This window comes from Equus caballus, chromosome 1, assembly GCF_041296265.1.
Source record: "Equus caballus isolate H_3958 breed thoroughbred chromosome 1, TB-T2T, whole genome shotgun sequence".
Classification (NCBI taxonomy): Eukaryota; Metazoa; Chordata; class Mammalia; order Perissodactyla; family Equidae; genus Equus; species Equus caballus.
Window position 1 is genome coordinate 89,473,550 of NC_091684.1, and position 21,768 is coordinate 89,495,317.

At 41.8% G+C, this 21,768-nt stretch overlaps 1 protein-coding gene across 2 annotated transcripts in view; it reads left to right on the forward strand.

Annotated features, from left to right (window-relative positions):
* Positions 1–21,768, forward strand: part of PCNX2 (pecanex 2) — a 281,728-nt gene that overhangs the window by 47,004 nt on the left and 212,956 nt on the right. For both annotated transcript variants that reach the window (XR_011437820.1, XM_001493597.5), the window contains exons 9-10: positions 7,088–7,223; positions 18,469–18,614. Coding sequence is in view for 1 of the 2 variants with exons in the window: in XM_001493597.5 (XP_001493647.2) it covers positions 7,088–7,223; positions 18,469–18,614 (282 nt within the window). In the remaining variant the exon portion in view is untranslated. The remainder of the gene's footprint in view (positions 1–7,087; positions 7,224–18,468; positions 18,615–21,768) is intronic.

Here is a 21,768-nt window from a genome sequence, read left to right on the forward strand (position 1 = left end):
GTTGGAAAATGGAGGGGAAAAAAACCCCTGCAAAATGACTCTCTTTAAGCCACTCTACATAGAAATCAGAGCTTCAGACAAATTAAATTTTCCTGTCCCATGTTTCATTCATTCAGGGGAAGTAATTCTCTCTGTCCATAGGAAAGGTGACTGTGATGGAAAATATGTCATCAGGAACCATAGTTGTCTGAAATCTGAGGTTTAGCGTCTTGTGGCATGAATACGAGTTTTAGTCTTAGACTGGTCCAGGTTCCAATTCCAGCACTAATCATAACTTTTTTATAACATTGAACAACTTGCTTAACCGTCTTAACCGTCAGTTTTCTAATCCATAAATGGAAATAACACTAGTAGTTAATTCACCGGGGAGCTTTAAAAGTTAAATGTAGTAGTATATACAGTGCTTAGGACAATACCTGCCAGAGACACTGAGTAAATGTTAGCCATTGTTATTATCTTTAAACAAAAGCAGGTGGACAGTGACGGAAGTTCACTATGACTATACAGCAAAAGATCCTGACTTCAGGCCACGTGGATGCCTTTCCTCTAGCACTTTTATCAGTCACTTTGTGAGATTTTAAGGCTAAGTACTTTGTATTTTGCCCATCAACCTGTTGTGTTCCAACATTTTAGCCTCTATGGCAGTTTTAGAGTAGGAACTTTAATATTATATCCTTGGCTTTTAATGCCATTAACTTTTGAGTTTTCCTACTATAGTAAACATAAACTTTGATTTTGAACTTGGAAGGATTCCTAGTTGAGGCTGTTTCTAAGCTTTGCAGCCATGGAAGATACTGGAAAAGAAGCCTTTTCCCTGTCAGCTGACTTCATTGGCTGGGATTGCCTCCAACTGGGCCATTAAACCACCGATTCTTATTACTGGCAAGAAGGCCATTTCTCTTCGCCATTGTTAAGCCTAGTTGCCATGTGACAGTTTTATGTCTCTGACTCCCAAGTATGAATAGGGAATTGTTTGCAATGTAACTTCCATGTCTCTTTGGGGATTTCTGGAGGAAACCAGGAGAGGAAGCAAAGTTCCCTTGTTGGCCCCACTGTCATTGTGGGAACTGAGACATTGCTCATTAACTGTCAAAGAAATATAAGCAGCATTTCCCGGGAGCACAATAGCTGTCCATAAAGCAGGTACCTTTGGTAACATTATCTAATGTAGTTCTGCTTCCCCAGAAACTAGAATGAGGGAACTATGGCTTGGATTGCAGCGTTCAGAATTGCTACTTAAAACAACTTTCGGAGGATGAATTCATTACCCAGGACGTAGGATCACTTCAATAGCTCAGAGCCTCAAATGAGCTAATCTGCCTGGAAAGTCGAAGCTGAAGTAGGCTGTCTGCCTAGGAAGCTGAAGGTGAAACTGTCTAGAAAGTGGAAGTGTTTTGTGTCCAAAGGGTTCATTGTGGAATGGACTTTTGTTATTTCCCCTGTAGGTCTTGCAATTAAAGCTTGATGGTTTCTGTTCTTTGTTCAGCAAAGATTTACATTTCTTTTATCTGTAAATTCTTCCAAGCCAAATGGCAGAGCTTCCTTCTGTGAAAGATATAGAACTGTGCTTCCGTATTAATCTGGCTTTTCTAGTGTCATAAGCAGTCTAAGGAAAATGCATACGAAATGCATATCGTCTGCTCTTCAGTGAAATCTGATGGGAAGACGTGGTACTTACATTCATTTTGAGTATCTATTACTCATAAAGTAGGCATAGTCCTTAACTGGAATGGAAGACTCATTCTGGGGCAAATTAGTTTACAGGATTTTTATTGGGGATTTTTATACCTCAACTTGTTTTTACTTAAAAAGTGGAGTAGGTTGGGGAATAAAATGTTTATCTGGGTTCACTTATTTTTGGCTTTTATTTGTTTATGAATCATTATAATGCGTATTGAAGCAAATATTGTTCTGGTTATAAATTAGGCTTATTTTCCAAAGCTGCCCTAAATCTCTAAACCCACTGTGTGCTGCTCTTCAGAGGTGGATTGAAGCCTCCTCAGAATTCTTACTCTTTTGTTGACATTATGAGCCTGTCCGACTCTTATCTCAGTAAAGCCTCCCTTGCTTATTGGGATCAACTCTCAAGAAGGCCCTTTAAAGCCACGATGCTTAAGTATGTACCTGGTTCCCAAAGAAGGTAAGCAGGCAGAAGGTTGTAAAAAATAATAATCTCTTTTAGACTCTCTTTTTTATATTAGTCAGAAGAAACAGTGATCCTTGGTGTGGAATAACTGAACCAGAATGTGGGACACTGAAATTAGTCAATTATATCTTCAAAATGTACGGTAAAATGTTGTGAATTCTCCCAATATTATATATGCCGAGTTCTATGTCCTGGTCAGTTGAAACTTTCAGCTCTAATTCTAAACATTGGAGAGTGTGCATCTAGATGCATCGCTCTGTTGACTTGCATAATAGAGAGTTATGTCTTTACTGCTTTAAATTTCAAAACTTTGGGGGTTCTCGGTGCCTTTGATCACATAGAGGTGGCAGTGATCAGGAAGAAGCAAGTGATCATCTAGAAGTTTGCCCTTGAAGAGTTTCTGCCCTTCCAAAGAGAGTCTGTGTCCTCTCTCTCTTGTTTTCCAGTTGCTGCTCTCTGATCCTTTCACTGTAGTCCTTATTTTGTTTTTTTAGACACATTAGAGAGCGATTGAATGTTTGTCCAGGCACAGAGTCACAAGGATGGAAGGTTTCTGAGGTTGCCTCTAGAAAGAGGTACCTTCTGTGAATCCCTGGGAAGAGGCCCTGCCGCACAGTGGGATGCTGTTCCCCTGGTCACAGCCCCGACCGCCACACGGTGGCAGTCAGACCCCATGCTGGAAGCCCCATCTCACGGCCACTCTGGAGCTCACTCGTTCTCAAATGCACAGATGAATTTTGCTGTCATGTAACGTAAGAGTTGTTTGCAGACTTTAAAACAAGAATCCCTGTTAAAATTCTAAGTTGTGGGTTATAGTTTTCAAAACAGGGCTGCTTTATTTAAATATCCCAGATATTGAACATATGCTGTGACTTTCATTTCTAGGCTGCCCCTCTGTGTAGCTTGTTCCCAGGTCCCCTGAGTAAGCATGAGAAACAGGGAAGGATAGGCAAAAAAAGAGAGGCTTTTTCCCTCAGGCTGTGGTCTGTGATTTTTGAGATCTGGGGAAGATGAAGAATTTCAGGAATGTTTTTCCACATCAATGGGAAAATGTCGAGGAAGCACATGTATTTCGACTATTTGTTGCTTGTAGAAGCTGAGATGAGTGAAAACCTGGGGAGTACCATATGATGGAATCTCTTCGCCATCACTCTGATACCCAGCTCTGCCCATTCAGAAATGCACCATTCTGGCTCAGACTAGATTCTAGCCCCTGGTCCATCTTTATTTCCTCCTGGTGGCTGCTCTGTTTTTGTAGTTTCCGCCATTAGTGGAAACTGCTATTGCTCTGAGCTCAGTCTAGTTTAAATCAATATATCTATGCTATAGCCCTGAACCAAACTAGTTTACCAGAGATTAACCAGAGAGCAGGGTAATCAAGGCCAGATGTGCAAGGATTGCCGTGTTGTAGTTCAGAGAATCGTTACTATGGGTTTGAACTATTTCCATTTCCATTGCTATGGGAGAGGAGGAAATGTATCTTGAAACTTAGCACTTTCACATTATATTTATTAACACAGGGGGAAACCTTGGGCCTTAAGTTAGTAAAACAGAGACTTTTTAGATGATTATGCAGCACATGGCCCATAGGTAAAAAAGGGAGAATAAGCAGCAGACAGTAGAGATACAAGTGAAGGAGGATAGGAATTCTTCAAGGAGTGGCAGGAAGACTCCTCCACTGAGTGATTTTTGTGACATGGTAGCCCTTTTGGCTCTTGAGTGGGCAAGCTGGTGCTGTGGATTACGACTGCAGCATCAGGACCCCAGAAAACTGTGTCAAATGAAGGGGATGCATCTCTTCCAGTTGAGCGATGCTTAGACATGTAAGATTTAATCACCTCCTCCTGGCAAACAGGAAGCCCATATACACATGACAGTCCAGGTTTTCTGATGAGGACATACCGGGTCATAAAGCTCGGAGGGGGATCTTTCTTCATATCACCGTGACTTGTCTAGAATATTCAACGTGTGTAAAGGAGGTTAATTAACAGGGAACTTAATATGCTGTTTGAGTCTGTCTTTATAAAACAGAGAGGATTAGGTGTGAGTTGAGGGCCAGACACTCTTCCCCCATTCCTGCTAATACAGACAACTAGGATTAATATGTTATTCTCGTATGTGAAAAGCATAGGGGCCATGTTGCTAGTTAATATGAGAATAAGCTAAGTCAGGTCCTACATCAGTAGAGGGAAATACAAAGTTTAGGTATGGTCACTGTATCCTCAATGGGAGGCACTTGCTCAGTGCTTTACATACCTCGTCTGGTTTAATTCTCACAACAGTCCCTATGAGAGGGGTATCTTCCTGTTTTATAAACAGGGATTTGAGGTAGGAAAAAACATGCTTATAGTCACAGATAGTAAGCAGCAGAGCAGTAGTTCAAACCTAGTTCTGTTTAAGTCTAGAACTCCTCCAAAAGATTTTGAAAAGAAAACCAAGCCCTGCATTGTTACATAGGATTTTTAAATGGCTTGCATAGGAAAATGATGTTACTTATTATCATTTTATGATGAGAAATATGCTAAGTAATATGCAAAAATCAAGCAGCAGTATATCCACACTTCCTCTTGTATTGTGTTTCCCAGCAGGAGGAGGTTGCTGTGACATAGCTGTCTGTTACCCCTTACACAGTAGTCAATTCCTGCTTTATTTCAGTTGGCAGTAGAGGGTGCTATATGCTTTCTAGATTTTCCCATAGAAGCACACATTTCCATCCCACCCCTGCTTATTTATAATCATCACATACCTTACCTACAGTGGTGTCAGATTAATCTTTGAGTTTTAGTGAAGTTCTGGCATTTGCTGAGTGTAGATTTCTCTGAATTTGTATTAACAAAGTGCTTTCAATCCTATTGTATTTCGCTATGAAAGGACAGAGTTATAGAACTCACTGGTTTCTGTACAAAGCAGAAAAGTTTGAACATTATCTTTTTCTTCTTCTTCTTTTTCTCCCCAAAGGCCCCCAGTACATAGTTGTATATTCTAGTTCTGGGGTCTTCTGGCTCTGCTATGTGGGATGCTGCCTGAGCGTGGCTTGATGAGCCGTGCTAGGTCCGCACCCAGGATCTGAACTGGCGAAACCCTAGGCCACTGAAGTGGAGCACGCGAATTTAACCACTCAGCCATGGGGCTGGCCCCTGAACATTGTCTTTAGAAATCTAACCATTTTTTCTTTGTTGTGACAGATATTACATCACTAATATAGAAGGAAGCAAAAGCCCTGTTTATAGAACAATCGTCCAGATAATGGAATGATTGAATTTTTAAGTTTTCAAACTCGGTGTACTTATGGCACCTGATTCATTTCTTAAACCCCAACTTTAAAATATGATGTTTCCTAAATGGCGCTTTACAAAGAGGCCTTTATTGAATATATCATCAAATTGAATTTACATCAAAGTTGTAAATTCTATCTTAAAAAAATGTAGAGAAGTTTCTGTGGGTGTGTGTGTGTGTGAATAGTGGAAGTATTTTCAACACTGTTCCTATAGAGTAAATATTTGTGTGTTTATGAATAGTTGCTAGTAGTAGGAAGTTAGGAAAGAGAAAGATCCACAAACTTGTCAGAGACTTTATAATGAAATGTGAGGTTAGCAATCAGAAGGTGATTGCATTAGTGTAGATTCCGCATTCTTGAGGTAGTTTGGCCTGCAAGTACCATGAGACCCAGATTCAAAATGGGTTAAACAATAACAAGATGTGTTACTTAGAAAACAAGAAGTCCAAAGGGATCATCAGGGCCAAGGTGGTTGATTCAGAGATTCGCTGCTGTCATCAAGAAACTTGTTTTGTTCCTTCTCTCAGCTCTGCAGTCCTCAGGGCTCCTGTCCTCAAGCTTGTCCTCATGATGACAATGTGGCTGCTGCAGCTCCAAGTGTTTTTTACTCACATAGCATCTAAAGGCCAGGAGAAAGATGGTCTCTTACTGTTGTTACCTTTAAGAAGTAGGAAAACTTGCTGATGAGTTCCCTTATCACTAGTTGACTTGCCTTTGCTGCACGGTGGCCTCCTAGAACAGTGTTACACTCCCTTCCAGAGCCAGGCACTGGCCAGGGTGAAGGGCATTACCGTCATGGGCGTGGAATGACCAGAATTTACCCCTGGGACTAGGGAGGGACCTAGTCTTTCTTCTGAAGCACACAGTCTTGGATGATTGAATAAAATTAGAGTTATGTTAGCAGGAATTCTGTTAGGAATGACTGTGGGAAGGGCAGGAATACTGGCTCCTCGAAGGTATTGGCACCCTGCTAGAAAAGCAGGTGGAGTGTGTCCTAGGTTTTGCTTTCTGCACCAAAGGAAAAATGCCCGGTGTGAGTTAGCTTAAAGATTAATTTACGTCCTGTAAATCTATATGTGATTAAAGATGATAAAACTATTTTGATATAGATCATTAACTAATTTCGGAATGTCCTCTTTTTCATACCTGAGGCATTTCTTTTACCGAATGTGCACTTTCTTTGCCCTGGGTTGCAAGGTAGGGTGGTGAGGAGGAGATGCAGAGAGTGTGGCGTTGGAGGACGTAGCAGAGGTGTTAGGTGACCACAGTTTCTTCCTGATTGGTGCCTTGGGAATTATCCAGCCCACTGTTTATTGTTTTAACAAAATAGGAGGCTAGAAACTATTGCTACCACCTCCCCATCTATTAAATATACAGAAAATTAAGGTCATCATTTCTAGAACACCAGGCATCTGTGTATTTACCCCATGGCAAACTGCAACCCTGGACAGCCTGCATAATTTGAATGTGTGCAAGATGATTCCCCTTCTGCCTGAAGGTAGCTTTATATACACAGTTTTCAACTCTTAACTGCTTATATAAGGTTGTAAAGGCTTACCCTCTACTTGCAATGGGGATCCCTAGTGTCCTTGTGTGTGTGTATAGTAGACAGAGGACTTCTCATACTTCCAGATGACCACAGCTTTTGTTTTGCCCATCCTCAGAGAGATGCAGATCAGTTCCTCCAGTACCACAACTTCTGAGAGTCAAGATCCTTCTTCCGGGGACCCTGCAGTCAGTGCACTTCAACAACAGCTGTTACTAATGGTGGCTCGGAGGACACAGTCAGAAACCCCACGGGTATGTTCCTGCATTCCAGCATCGCTGTTTGTGAGTGTTCCGGAAGCAGGGGTCTTGAAACCTGTTTCTAGTCTGGATTAGCTAACAGAATTAGTCAGTCTTGCCCTGAATTTTACGTCACTGGGTTGTGGATGTATTACTGCATGGTAGTCTGCTGAACGAATGTGAAAAGAAACTGTTTGGGTAAAAGATACCCTTCTGTCGATACTGACATGATTGCCACTGTCTTCATCGGTCTTCCAAATGCATTAGAAATTCACTTACATCGATCTTTTCTTGCCGGGATGCCCAAATCCCACAAGAGCTCATTCGGTTCGAATTCCTGGTTTTCCCCATGGCTTGGAAAATACCTGGATTTTTGTTAATTTATTATGGGCTTACAGAGTAAGCATTCAGAGATTCTTAAAGATAAATGTTTGACTTAAAGGGAGAGTTTGTTCTTAGAGCAAATGACGTGATCATCAACGGGCTTAAAATCTGAAGCCTCCCAAAAGGTAACTTACTAATGTTCATTCACTTATTCAGTATAAGACCCTGTGAGGGGCAGAGCGAAGCACTCAAAGCATCACATGAGGAGTAAGACACACACCCAGACATGAACTTAGAGCTGCAGATTCAACCCTGGGCATCTCGGAGAAAGAGGATGGAGAAGGCCCCTTACAACAAGGGACCCTTGGGCTGGACCTTGAGGAAAGCTGAATTTCAGTTGGTACAGATTGAGAGAACAGAATTACAGACAGGATACTGTCGAGTTAGTGAGTGAGTGAGTTAGTTAGTTAGTGAAGCGTCTTTGTGCTGTGTTTACTGTCCTCCTGGCAATGTTTTGATTTCTTCTAGAGACCCTCACCTACGAAGAAATAATACAGTTATGATTGCCTAACCAAATTTTTCCAAAAGATGCTTGATAGTATAGTGGGTTGAAATGTACACATCGTTGGTCACATGTACAAAAAAAAACTGTCGTGTTATCTTCTAACTGACCTCTTATTGCTCTGGAATCCTTATTCCTGCTGACTAGGTGGGAAGGGAGGTTGGTAGGGAAGACCTAAAAGTGCCAGTGAAAGGTAATCAGCCCTTTCAGGCTTGAAGGAGTTTCCATGGGAGCAAGTGTTCAGTTAGTTACGGCTATTTCTTCACTTCCATGTGTGCAGTCTCTCCCTCTCCTCCTTTCCACTGCCTCTCTGTACAGGAAGCTTTCCTAGACCAAGGGAGGCAAGTGAAGGTGGGAGGGTGCCTCTGGTGGCCGAGCGTTGCTCAGATGCCTGGCACCAGCCTCGTCACCAGATGTGCTGGATGGTGCCTGCAAAGGGGTGACTGCTCCTGCCTGGTTAGGGTGCAGTGCTGGGGTCTGCTGACTGCCATTAGCCCTCAGTTCTGAGGGCCCTGCATTCTGTGGCCTCCTTTCCACCGGTACCTTTGGGTTCACCAATCTTTTCTGTACCTCTGTGTGCTCCTGTGGGCCTGGACCCCAGCTTCGTCATCCATGCTACATGCCCTGTGCCCAGCCGCACACAGCTGCCAGTCCTAGTTCCCACCACAAGCCGTAGTGCATGGGGGCCCCTGCAGAATGTGAGTTTCTCTGAGAAACTTGCATTTTCCCTGACAAGACCTGGGAAGCTCCAGCTCCCTACCACCCTTCCTGCCTGCAGAATGTCAGTGTTGAACCTCCAAGGAGGGGAAGGTTATCTGAAAGTATCCAGGTAGTTTGGGAAGATGGGAATGTCATTGATTTCATGAGTGGCGGAGCCCTGGGGCAACTAGGAACTTCAGATTGTCAGAGATGCAAATCCATTGATTTAACATCTCAGAAACCTCCCAGATAGAGCAGAGCTCAGAAAGAGGTAAATATCGCATGGATAAATTGAGTCATACCACTCGTTATTTTACAGTTAAAATTTTGTAAGTGGCGCAATTATGTAAATGAGTATATAAAAAACTAAATTCATATGTAGTATTTTGTTGTTAATCACTTAGCCAAATTCATTGATGAACTTCAACCTTGTTAACATTCTTAATTTTAAGTAAAGTTTAAAAAATGTTAAGTTTTACTGTATGTAAGTATAGAGATGGAAAAATGAAGATTGCTATCCAGGCTCATGTTTAGACCGTCAGTACATGCTTACAAAGGTCTCATATCAGAAAAAAATGCTTTAGTTTTACTGTTTAGTTTTGAAAATTTAACTGATATCACCAGGGAATTAGATTAGGTTTTGCCCACAAAGTAAAAATTAAGTTGTTTCCTGTTTGTTATCCCACACATATGTAGTCAAGGCTTACTGTACCTTCAGCCCTGTGCTAGGGGCTTGGTACACAGTGACAAAGAGACTCAGCCCTTGCCTTCAGGCAACTTAGCTGGTCAACCCATAGCCGTCTATGATGTAGATGATGATGAGATATGCTCAGGTCTGGGACCCAGAAGAAGCCCCCGGCCAGGATGCAGGGGATCAGGGGGACTTCCTCAGTGAGGTGACATCTCAGCCAAACGTGGAGGATGATCTGAAGTTAGGCAGAGAAACAGCTTGGGCAGAGGTCTGGAGGGGAGACAGAAGGCAGGTGTGCTCACTAGTCTTGGAGCATAGATTCACAGGGGTAATGACATGAGGAGCTGTTTCTTAGCTAAGTCCAGGAAAAATAAGTGAGAAATAGGGCTCTGAATGCAAAACTAGTTATTGACTTCCCTTCCCCCATCCTCCCTCCCTCTGTCCTTCACAGCTGCCCGAGTGTGGCATGTGTGGACTGGGAGTCCTCCCACCACTACGTCCTGTAAACTCTTCTCATTCTAGCAAAGGACCATATTCTACAGGGTCCCATGGTGGCCAGGAAGTGGGCCCAGACCAGAGAAAGGACTTGTTGGAGATTCTTCCTGGCACAAATAAAATGTGTGTGCATTGAAAGAAGCAGCTCTGCAAGGGATGTTCTCAGGAGGGCTGGTCACCTTCTTTTTGTATTCGGCAGACAAGTGGCAGAGGTTGTTTTTCATCATCATGGCTGCAGAACTTAGCTCCTGAGCACAAAAGAGAAGGACGAAGATTGGTGTACACGTGGAGTTGGTGAAATCTGTTCCCTGAACTCCAGATTAGCGTTGAGGGGATTTGAATATTAGCAATCACAGTGTCACATGCATCCATGTTATAAACGGGTACTTCTCTGTGCCTCAGTTTACCCATCATGCACTTCTAATCTCATTGGGTATATTCTATAGGTTCATTACCATGACTTTAAAATCTTACATTGTTGATTATGTTGTATAAGTGTTTGAGTAATCACTTTGAAACATCTTCTTTATTACACTGCTGGTTGAGAGGCAGGCCCAGTCCACTCAAAGACACTGTTGGATCTTTGGGAATATAGCATTTTCTGTTTCCGTTTACTCTCACCTGGATCTGGTTTCAAACCCATTCAACTTATCCCACATTAAAAAATGAGATAGCATTGTATGTGAATGTGCTTGTAAACTAAGGCTCTGTGTAAGTCTATGAGCGTGAGAGTGGCATTATTGTTATTATTGTTATAAATGGAGATAATAATACCTATGTAGAAGAGTTATTGTGAGGTTTAGAGGATTAGAGATAATATGTGGCAAAACTATGCCTTTAAGAATCAGTGACGGTTATTAATATCATCAAAATTCTTGGAGCCGGCCTGGTGGCACAGCGATTAAGTGCACACGTTCAGCTTCGGCGGCCCGGGGTTCGCTGGTTCGGATCCCGGGTGCGGACATGGCACTGCTTGGCAAGCTATGCTGTGATAGGCGTCCCACGTATAAAGTAGAGGAAGATGAGCATGGATGTTAGCTCAGGGCCAGTCTTCCTGAGCAAAAAGAGGAGGATTGGCAGTAGCAGTTAGCTCAGGGCTAATCTTCCTCAAAAAAAAAAAATTCTTATCAGTTATATGGAACTCTTGAAGGTGCCCTTATTTGGAACAGTCTAATTTTTCAGGAAGCTTAGGGGAGGAAGGAAGATTTTACATTCTTAAATGGTTTAATTCTATCCCAAAATATTTCTGAAATGTACTATATATACTTCCCTGCCTTCTTAAACTGAATATGCTGATCGTGATTTAAGTTATTCTTGACAGTTCAGATTGATTAAATGAAACTTGAGTATTGTGCTGTAAATATAAATCCATATGGGGAGCGTGAGCAAATGCAGCTACCTTGTTTCTTGAAAAGTACTTGTGTTCAGCTATACACTGTCTCCCTACTTTTAGTAATCTCTTTCTTCTAAGAGTAGAATAAAGCTTGCCGGCCTGACTTGCTGGGCAGTGTGACACGCTTTTCTTTGGTGAGGCTTAATTAATGAATCAGAGATGACGCAGCTCTTTGGTCAGTGTGTCTATGTATTCACCTAAGTCTTAGATAGGAAGTCCCTTCTCAGTCTGCATTATGGGTTGTCCCCTGCGAGCCCCATCATTGCTGATGCTGTCTAGGAATTCTGCCCTGGCCCCCTTTCCTCCATGCCCTCTCCAGAGATATCTCTCTTACACGCTCCCATGGCTCACGTCTGTCCCTCTCTCTAGATATATAGGTACAGATATAGATATGTTTATACTTGTGTGTGTGTGTCACTGTGTTTTCAATGCTGGTTTGCTTGTCTACTCTCCAGGAACTTCTAAACCCCTTTAAGGTAGAAATTCTGTTGTGTTATCCTTTGAATTCTCAGCATAGACTACATATAGTATCTGACTTAGATAATCTACAATAAATATTTGTTGGAGGAGTGAATAAATGAATGAGTAAAATGGTGAGAAAAATTTGAATTTGAAATTTGTACCAGAAAACAGGCTAAGAATAGTTGCTATAATTCACTGAAATATTTAGCTCTGAGCTTCCTTGGCATTGAAGGCAAAAAATGTCATTACATGAACTTAATTTTCTCACAGAAGAAGTTGTTATGGGCTGATTGGTGCTACCTCAAAATTTATATGTTGAAGTCCTAATCCCCCAGTACCTCAGAATGTGACCTTATTTGGAGATAAGGTCTTTGAAGAGGTAATTAAGTTCAAATGAGGTCATGAGGGTGGGCCCTATTGCAATATGGCTGGTGTCCTTGTAAGAAGAGATCAGGATGCAGACGCAGTGGGAAGACCATGTGAAGACATGGGGTGAGGACAGCCATCTCCAAGTGAAGGAGAGAGGCCTCAGAGGAGCCAGCCCTGCTGACACCTTGATCTCAGACTTCCAGCCTCGAGAATTGTGAGGAAATACATTTCTGTTATCTAAGCCACCACTCTGCGTGTGGTATTTTGTCATGGCAGCCCTAGCAAACTAACAGAGACAGCAAATCACCTTTTCGCTGCATTAAATTCTGAGATGTCTTTTAAACAAGGACTTTCATTTAAGTAGCAATCAATAGCACAATATGCCGGAATCTCTAGTAAGTTTTGCAAAAGATGGAGACATAGGCTTCATGTGATATTTTTTTGATAGAGACTGTCCCAGACAGCAAAGGTGTAATATTAAACCTCAACTTAGGGAGAATATTTTTCTTACAGTTCAGAAAGAATGCTCTCATCTTTGCTGTTGCTTACCCTTGGCCTCGTTATGTGTCATATGTGAATTGCCACATCGCACAACAGTACACCATGGTTACCTTGTGCACACATTTCTTACGGGCACTCTGTCCGTGGAGTATACAGGAAAAGGATCCCTTTTGGGTAGAAGGTTTACTATAAACCACCAATTCAATTTCTTTCGAAGAAGATGCCGTTCTTGCTGACATGACACCAGGCAGTTTCCACTAAGCTCTCTTTTATGTTGGAATAGAATTCCAGACACAAGCAGCACTTACCGTCTCAGCTTTCCTGTAATAACACAGTCCAATCCATCCTGCATATTGCCTTTGTGAGGGGTCAGCTTTCCCTTGAAATGCTTTTTGCGTTAACGTTTTATAATCGGAATAACTCCTTGCTCCATAAGCTGAGTCAGGGAATTAGCATCTGGGAACAGAGAGATGGGAAAGTCGCCTCCTGGAGAGTTCTGCAGTGGTCTCCGATGAAGCAGGTGCTGCCCTTACACGTGCCGGGAACCTTGACATCAGTGATGCTCACTGAATTAAGAAAGAAATCACGTAGTCTGCCCAAGTTATAACCTTCTGCCTTATAAGTCAAAGAGAAATGTGCGAGACCTTTAAAAGACAGCATCACCTCCATGACTGCCTTTCTGTCCTGTCCTCCTCCCTTTTCTTGTCTTGGCCCTTCGTATGAGTCTCTGGTGTCTTTTTTTGTGTGTGTGGAAGATTAGCCCTGAGCTAACTGCTGCCAATCCTCCTCTTTTTGCTGAGGAATGCTGGCCCTGAGCTAACATCCGTGCCCATCTTCTTCTACTTTATACGTGGGACGCCTACCACAGCATGGTGTGCCAAGCGGTGCCATGTCCGCACCTGGGATCCGAACTGGTGAACCCTGGGCTGCCGAGAAGCGGAACATGTGAACTTAACCGCTGCGTCACAGGGCTGGCCAGTCTCCAGTGTGTTATGTCTGCCAGCCTACAGGAAATTAGAGCCCACTGTAAATCCTTTTTGGAAAAATACAGGGCAAAAGCAAACAAATGAAAATACAGATTAGAATGATGCCACCAATCCACGTCTGGGTACATGTCCAGAAGAATTGCAAGCAGGGCCTTGATATTTGCATGCCTATGTTCGTAGCAGCATTAGTCACAACAGCCAAGGGGTGGAAGCAATCCAGTTGTCTGTCAACAGATGAATGGATAAACAGAATGTGGTGTATACGTATACTGGAATTTTACTCAGCCTTAAAAAGGAAGGAAATGCTGACACATGCTACAACATGGATGAACCTTGAGGACATTATACTAAGTAAAATAAGCCAGTCACAAAAAGACAAATACTGTATGAGTCCACTTATAAGCGGTACCTAGATGAGTCAAATCCATAGAGACAGACAGTGGAAGGGTGTTTGCCAGGGGCTTGTTCCATGGCAGTAGGTACAGAGTTTCAGTTTTGCAAGATGAAAAAGTTCTGGAGATCTGTTGCACAACCATATGACTATAGTTAGCACTTCAGAATTGTACACTCAAAAGTGGTTAAGATGGTAAGTTTTATGTTATGTGTTTTTTTTAACCACACTTAAAAAAAATACAAATTAGAAATAGAAGATCTGCAGGTGGCTGAGGCATCTAGAGATGGCTTACTGATAGCAGCAAGAAGGGACAAGCAAGGGCCAAGCAGTGAAGGGGGCGATGAATGAGAGCTGTGGCTTTACGGCCCCTGTGCACGGAAAACAAGAGACAAAGCACAATGTGGGACATCTAACAGGCATCTCCCCACTTTATCTGGGACCCCAAGAAGCCGCACCCCACTGTTCATATTAACTAAGCACACTCTATCTTCACTACCTTCACTGAGGGGACTGCATGGAAACTGCCTGCCTCAAAGCTTGGTGTGAGGGAAGGGGGCAGAGATCCCTCTTAAAACTTTGTAACCACGAGATAACTTCTGCAGCCGGTTCCCGCCGTGTGGATGGTCCAAACACCTCAGACAAAGAATTTATTGTAAAGTGGGACCAGGTTGGTAGTACCTCCAGGTGCCTCGCAGAAACAAAGGTAAATTTTAATCTGGAAGAAGTGAACTTTAATATTGTTCTCAAAGAATTCATACTGATAAAGATCCAAGGAAAATGCGGTTAAGTGAAAAGCTGTAAAATATGCTAGAAGACATGCCACCGTGAAGAAGAGCCAGCCAAGCCAGCCGCAAGCAGAAACAGACTCGCAGTGAATTTAGAAATTGTCCTGCTCAGATTCAGCGTGTCTAATAGGTATAAAGAAATAAAAGAGGTTGAAAATATAAGTAAGAAGCAAAAGACCAGATAGTGACCAAGCAGATCAGAAAAAGCACCAAATACTAGACTGAAAAATACACTAGTGAAAATAAAACATTGAAGGTTTCAACAGGAAATGTGGCTCATAAGAGTAGAGAATTGATGAACTGGAAGTTAGATCTGAAGAAATGATTTAGATGTATCACAGAGAGACAAAGAGGGAAACAGGAGAGGAGGTTGAGAAGTGTGGAGGTCAGGGGAGGAGGGCTGCCAGACTCCTCATCAGAATTCCAGAAGGAGATGAAGCAAAGAACAGGGCAGCAAAAATAATTTAAAATTTAAAGGCTAAGATACCACACAGATGAAGGCAATGGTATTCTGGTAAACTGGTGAGGAAAGGATGAACATTTTAATAAGTGGCACTGGGCAATGGTTTTCTCTATGGGAAGGAAAATGGACCCTTATCTCATGTCATGTACAAAAGTTCCTGGTAGAATAACAAATGTAAAAGGCAAAACTATACACCTTTAAGAAAGGTGATGTAATTGGCTGTCCTTACAACTCTGGGGTAGAAAGAGATTTGATAAACAGTGCAAAACGTGCAAAAAATTTGCACTTTGTAGGAAAAGATGAATAAATTATATTTCACTTGAATTAAGAGTGTCTGTTTATCAATAACACGATAAAGAAAGTGAAAAGACGAGCCATAAACTGGGAAAATATCTGTAACACATTAATAAAGATCTTGATCATATATATATATATATACACACACACATGCTCACATATACATACATATACATGCACGTATACATATGGATACACACATACACATATGTAAACTAATGAGAGACAAACAAGCAACCTATCAGAGAAAAGGGCAAATGATTTCATGAAGAAAAACTAAAAGTGGACAAAGATGCTCGACTTCATTAATAATGAGGGAAATGCACATTAGAATACAAATGAAATATCATTTTATACTCACCAGATCAGCAAAAATTAAAAATGACCTGCTGCTCCCAAATGTTGGTGAGGATGTGGAGCGATGCAACATTTATATGCTGTTGGTGGGAATGTAAGCTCCTAGAATCACTCTAGAAAACTTATTTTTCTACAGTATTTTCTAGTAAATAGAACATTTCCATACCCAGTAATTCCATTTGTGGTCAATTTGTGCATTTCCTGGAAAAGTCACACAATTTGTTTCCAGTAAAGTTGAACATCTGGTACAGTTGAACATTTGCATTCCTAGCAATTCCATTCCTAGGTCTATGTTCTAAAGAAATTCTTGCACATATGTACCAGGAGACATGTCCAAGGATGTTCAAAATAGTAATAGTAAAAAAAGTGAGAAAAAACCCGTCCTAAATAGTCAACAAGAAAATGGATAAGTAAATTATGGCATATCCATATAATGGAATATTATACAGCTGAAAATGGATGTTAGAACTACAAAACATCATGGATCAGTCTCAGGAACATAATGTGGAATGGGGGAAAAAAGCAAAATACAAGTTGCAAAAGGATACATATGCTGAGATTTCATATCTGTGAAGTTCAAAAACATACAAAACTAAACAATATAGAAGTTTGGGGCAGGGCCGGCCCAGTGACTGAGTGGTTAAGGTTGTGTGCTTTGCTTTGGCGGCCTGGGGTTTGCTGGTTTGGATCCTAGGCGTGGATCTACACACTGCTCATCAAGCCATGCTGTGGCGACGTCCCACAGAGAAGAACTAGAATACCCTACAGCTAGAATATACAACTATGTACTGGGGGGGGGCTTTGGGGAGAAAAAAAAAGAGAGGAAGATTGGCAACAAATGTTAGCTCAGGGCCAATCTTCCTCACCAAAAAGCATATTTAAAAAAAAAAAAGAAGTTTGGGATATAAGCATAGTAAAACAGATGAAAGGGAATGATAAACACAAAAGTCAGGGCAGTGGTGATCTCTGGAGGGAAGAGGACGGGGTTCAGGTGGCCCACAGGAACCTTCTCTGCTAACGCTAATGCTCTTTTTCTTATGCTAAGTGATAGCCACATAGGTATCCCTTGAATTGTTTTTCTTTGCACCTTAACACATCTAAAATTATACATATTTGCATTGACTCAATATTTAGTAAAACTGTATATATTTTAAAAGCGTGGTACCTGGTGTTATTCATTGTAGGGAAAATACGCTGAGGCCCCACAGTCCTTGGGCTTTCCCTGGTTTGTGAACACTGTGGATGAGCAGTGAGTAGACGTGAGCCAGACAGGAAGGAAGTGTTCAAGGGCACCCCGCAGACCATATTTAGGAGCACAAGAAGCTACAACAGCACATTTTCGGAAGACAGCTATGACAGAGGTCAATATTAACTACATTAGATTTAAAGAGGGTAATCTTCAGTTTTCTGAGAAATTTAGCAATATGGAACATTTTATTCCTCCCTGATAATGAATAAATGAGGTAACTATTAATTGATATTTAATTGCAAGCGTGGTCTCTGCCATCCTATCGGGCTGTTTTAACTACTTATGTTTTAAATATGGCGTCAGGTGTCAGAAGAGGTAAGCTTTGGTCTTTTCTCCTTTCTGTCCTCTGTGTTCCTCCCCTTGTGGAGCCCTTGGCTTCACTTCCTCAAGGTCTGCGTCCCCTCTGCTTCTCAGGTGGAGCCCAGCTGTTGTCTGGTGTGCCCGTGCTTGGCCCTGGCATGCCATCAGTGTCTGGTCTGAGTCTGTGTGACCATGACCGTGTCAAAGGGATGTTTTCTTACAGGCACTGGGAGGCCAAGGACTGAGTCTGCCCTATTCTTCTTATATTCCTATTTCCAACCTTGTGCCAGACTTGTAGGAAGCACCCGTTAAGTATTTGTTAGACAAATCAATGAAGACTCACCTTTTTTTCAAAATTGAATTCTTCCTCACTCGATTAGAGTCAATCAAAGATGAATTTGGGGTTAAAATGTTTTAAACCAGGGATTAAATTTCCCTGCCTGTTTCTATTTTATTGGTTTAGATTTTTTTTCTATAAATATTCTGGCTTTTCTTATATCAAGCCTCACCAATGACCTACATATTGCCAATGACAATCTTTTTACTCTTAGTAAAATTTGAATGTTTATCTCAACATTACGTTAAATAACATGCCTTTCAAAAATTAAGTCATTTAAGATCTTTTGTTGAATTCTGATCTTTCATAAGAATTATTTTCATGGCAGTTTCTTGGCCTTAATTAACACTGGTTTTGATATGATGAGTAGCATAATTTTAATGGTACATTATAGTGGAATTGAAGTGTATTAGTAAGAAAGACCCTTTTTGTTGATCATTATTCTTTTTTTAGAGGACCCATTTTTGTGAAATATGTTAGTTTACCTTTCAGAATTTGGATATTGGCTTTTTGTACTTTTGAGTATGAGCTATATTTATGATAATAACGTGTCAATATGAAACTCTTTCTCTGTTGCTTCTTTTGGTATCTGAAAGCATGTAAGTCAGGATCTGGAAGACTCATCATGTTCTTCGACACAAGGAAAATTTAACCGAGAACAGTTTTACAAATTCATCATTTTCCCTGGCAAGTGGATTAAAGTCTGGTATGATCGACTTACCTTGTTGGCGTTACTTGATCGGTAAGCTGCTGAGCGTGCACATGGATGGATGAGCGACACAATGGGGGTGTAACAGTGTGTGCTTGCATGCTTATGGAAGAAAAATGCCACTTGCTAAGGTTCTCTGGAACATTTTCAAATTGTAAACCTTTCGAGCTGCAAACCCAGAGCGGAAGCAGTGAGATCCTGACAACTGAAGAAGCTGTAATTTAGCAATTAAAATGGGAGGTGTGAGAATTGAGTGAGATGGCTTAGATTTAAGAATAGTTTTGGGGACAATATTAGGAGCTGGTCTACTCACAGCTGTCTGAATTCTGTAGGAAAGCTGGAGGCAGGGCCTGGCTTGACTGGGCGTGAGCTGAGCAGAGGAGAGAAGATGACGTGGAGTGACTTCTAGCTCTCCCCTTGGACAACTTGGATTCTGTTTCTCACTCCTGTCCGATATAAACTAATTGGGATGTTCATCTCTTCTTTAAACCCTTTTACTCTTTCTCACCTCTGCTTATCATTGTTCCTCAAGATAAAATGCTGAGGGGTTGGAGATGTGGTGACCGGTGGGGAGGGAGGGTCAGGTTGGTTAAGGTGTGGTGGAGATGGGGCCTGGTAGGGGACTTCCCGTTTCCATCCCCCTCACCTTTAGATACTCAAAGAACTGGATTATGATCTTTAAGGGCTGTGTAGTTCTGACTGGAGAGTTGGTTTGAAAATTCAAAATGCTGCTACTAATGCTGCCATCAGCAAATGCCGAGTTTCACAGTTAAATGCCAGCCAGTGGGGGCAGTGGGAAGGCTGGGTGCCTGCCTTGCTGTAATTGGTCCCTCAGTAACTACTCATTATAGTAATGTCTTCAATGGTGTGATCGCATACTAAAAAACTATAGCCATGCAAAATTACAATGGTAAATTTCAGGACCCACAAGTCAGGGAATGGAGTTATGATGGTTTTTCTAACAACACTATGTTACCCAAGGGGCACACACTTAAGATGAACATTTCATACTTAACTAAAATAATCCAAGATAATACATTCTGTTAGATGAGGCAGTTTTTTGAAATATTTTTTCTATTAAAAAGTAATTGTTGAAAGTTGCACTAGTTTGTGTTAACCCTTCATATTAAAAACAAACATTTCTGTAGAGTTCTAGGTGTGTTATTTTAAAATCCACTCGGTGACAAAAAATTAACTGAAAATCCAGTTAAGGTCTAAAAAAGGATGATGAAGAAGATTATTGCAGTTGTTAAAAGTTTATCGTTTTATGGGTTAGTCACCTCTCTTGCAAGCCGCAATGAGTTTTAAATTCTGTGCTCAGGGATAACCTGGCAATAGCACCGCTCCCTTATCTGCAGATCCCTCAGCTGGCGTGGGAGCCCCTGGGTTCTTGAGATCCCCGTGTGATCAAATTGAGTCCCCACCACTTGTTGGTGCTGTGATCTTAGGATGGCTGGGAAAGCTTTCTGTGCCTCAGTTTCCTATCTTTTAAATGGGGATAGTTATACCACAGGGAGGTTGTGAGGATTCAACCAATTTAGCCAAAGAAAGAGTTCTTCAATTGTTAGTTGCTGTTATTATTATTTTTTTTAATTTTATTTATTTATTTATTTTTTGAGGAAGATTAGCCCTGAGCTAACATCTGCTGCCAATCTCCCTCTTTTTGCTGAGGAAGACTGACCCTGAGCTAACATCCGTGCCCATCTTCCTCTACTTAATATGTGGGACGCCTGCCACAGCATGGCTTGCCAAGTGGTGCCATGTCCGCGCCTGGGATCTGAACCAGCGAACCCCGGGCCGCCCAAGCGGAATGTGCGAACTTAACTGCTGCGCCACTGGGCCACCCCTGTTATTATTATTATTACCTGGAATGTGGCCCAGAACCCAGACAGAAGAAAAATGAATAAAAAATATAATAGAATCAGGGTAGCAAAAGTTGATGTTGTCAAATCCAGACACTAAAATTTAGGGCCTTAATTCACGGGAGAAATCACCCTTTATTCAGAGCCCATATAAGCCTGCTTTCAGGCATCTGTTAGCAAGCTTGGTGATCTGGTGTTCCAGTGTGCAGTCAATTAAGAGGGGAGAAAGTGACTACACGAACCCCCAGCTCACAGCAAGGAAGGAGGAAGAAAAACTCAAAACACCGACCCAGAAAAACCAAGTGGTTTGGGTCCTTTGCAAGGAGAGTGTCACCTGCAAACAGGGCTGTGGACCAGAATCACCTGGGAGCTTTGCAAAAATGCAGACTCCCAGGCATGAGACGTGCCCTTGAGCACAGTGCAGGGCTGTTTTATGGCTCACCTCACTTGCTCACCTTCTTAACTAGAACAGGTATGATCTGAAAGGTCGGTTTAAGAAAACCGGAATTCACACAATAAATTTTACATTTTTTACCCTGAGAGCTATATTTTTGTTTGAAAGGCATAAATAAATTTCCTTTGATATTCATTGGGGGACATTCTATTTAAAGTAACACATGGATTAAAAACGTGAATTGCCAAATGTAAGTTGAGAAAGGAAAAGTGTGCATAATAAAAAACACTAAGGGTTGGGCAGGAAGTGGAAGCAATTGGTGAATAACCAGCCCTGAGATTGAGCCAGTCGTTGCTGTGAACTCCCACCCGTTAAGGCCTTCCACTTGGCATTTTTCAGCTTTGCTCTGGAATTCAGGCTGATCTCTGGTCAGAGCTTCGTGGTTCCTGTAATTGCAGCCTCTTCTGTTTGCCTTCAGTCCGCCATCCATTCCACTCAGATATTTTTGGACTTGTCCTTGTTCTCCTTTCTGATTTTCTCTTATTTTCTATTCTGCCATTACCCCGTTCTGGAAAACACCTAGGGTTCATTTTCATTTATCTAGTTTATCAGGTTTGCATCTAAACTAAGAAGCTGCCCATCTGTGCATCATTTTATTCATTCGTTCATTCATTCAACAAATGAAAAAAACAAAACCCAAGCACCAACTCCATGCTAGGCTCTCTACTGGGCACTGGGTGAGGAGTGATGAGTAAAACATGGTCCTGCCCTCATGGAGCCTGCGTCTACTGGGGAGATAGGCTCAAACAGCAAGCTGTAATAGGTGCCATGAAAGATACACATGAAGGCCTGAGATAGACGAAAAGAGGGAGGAGGGACACTGATGGCAGAACAGGTGGTTGCAGAAAGCTTTTCTGAGGAGGAAACACAC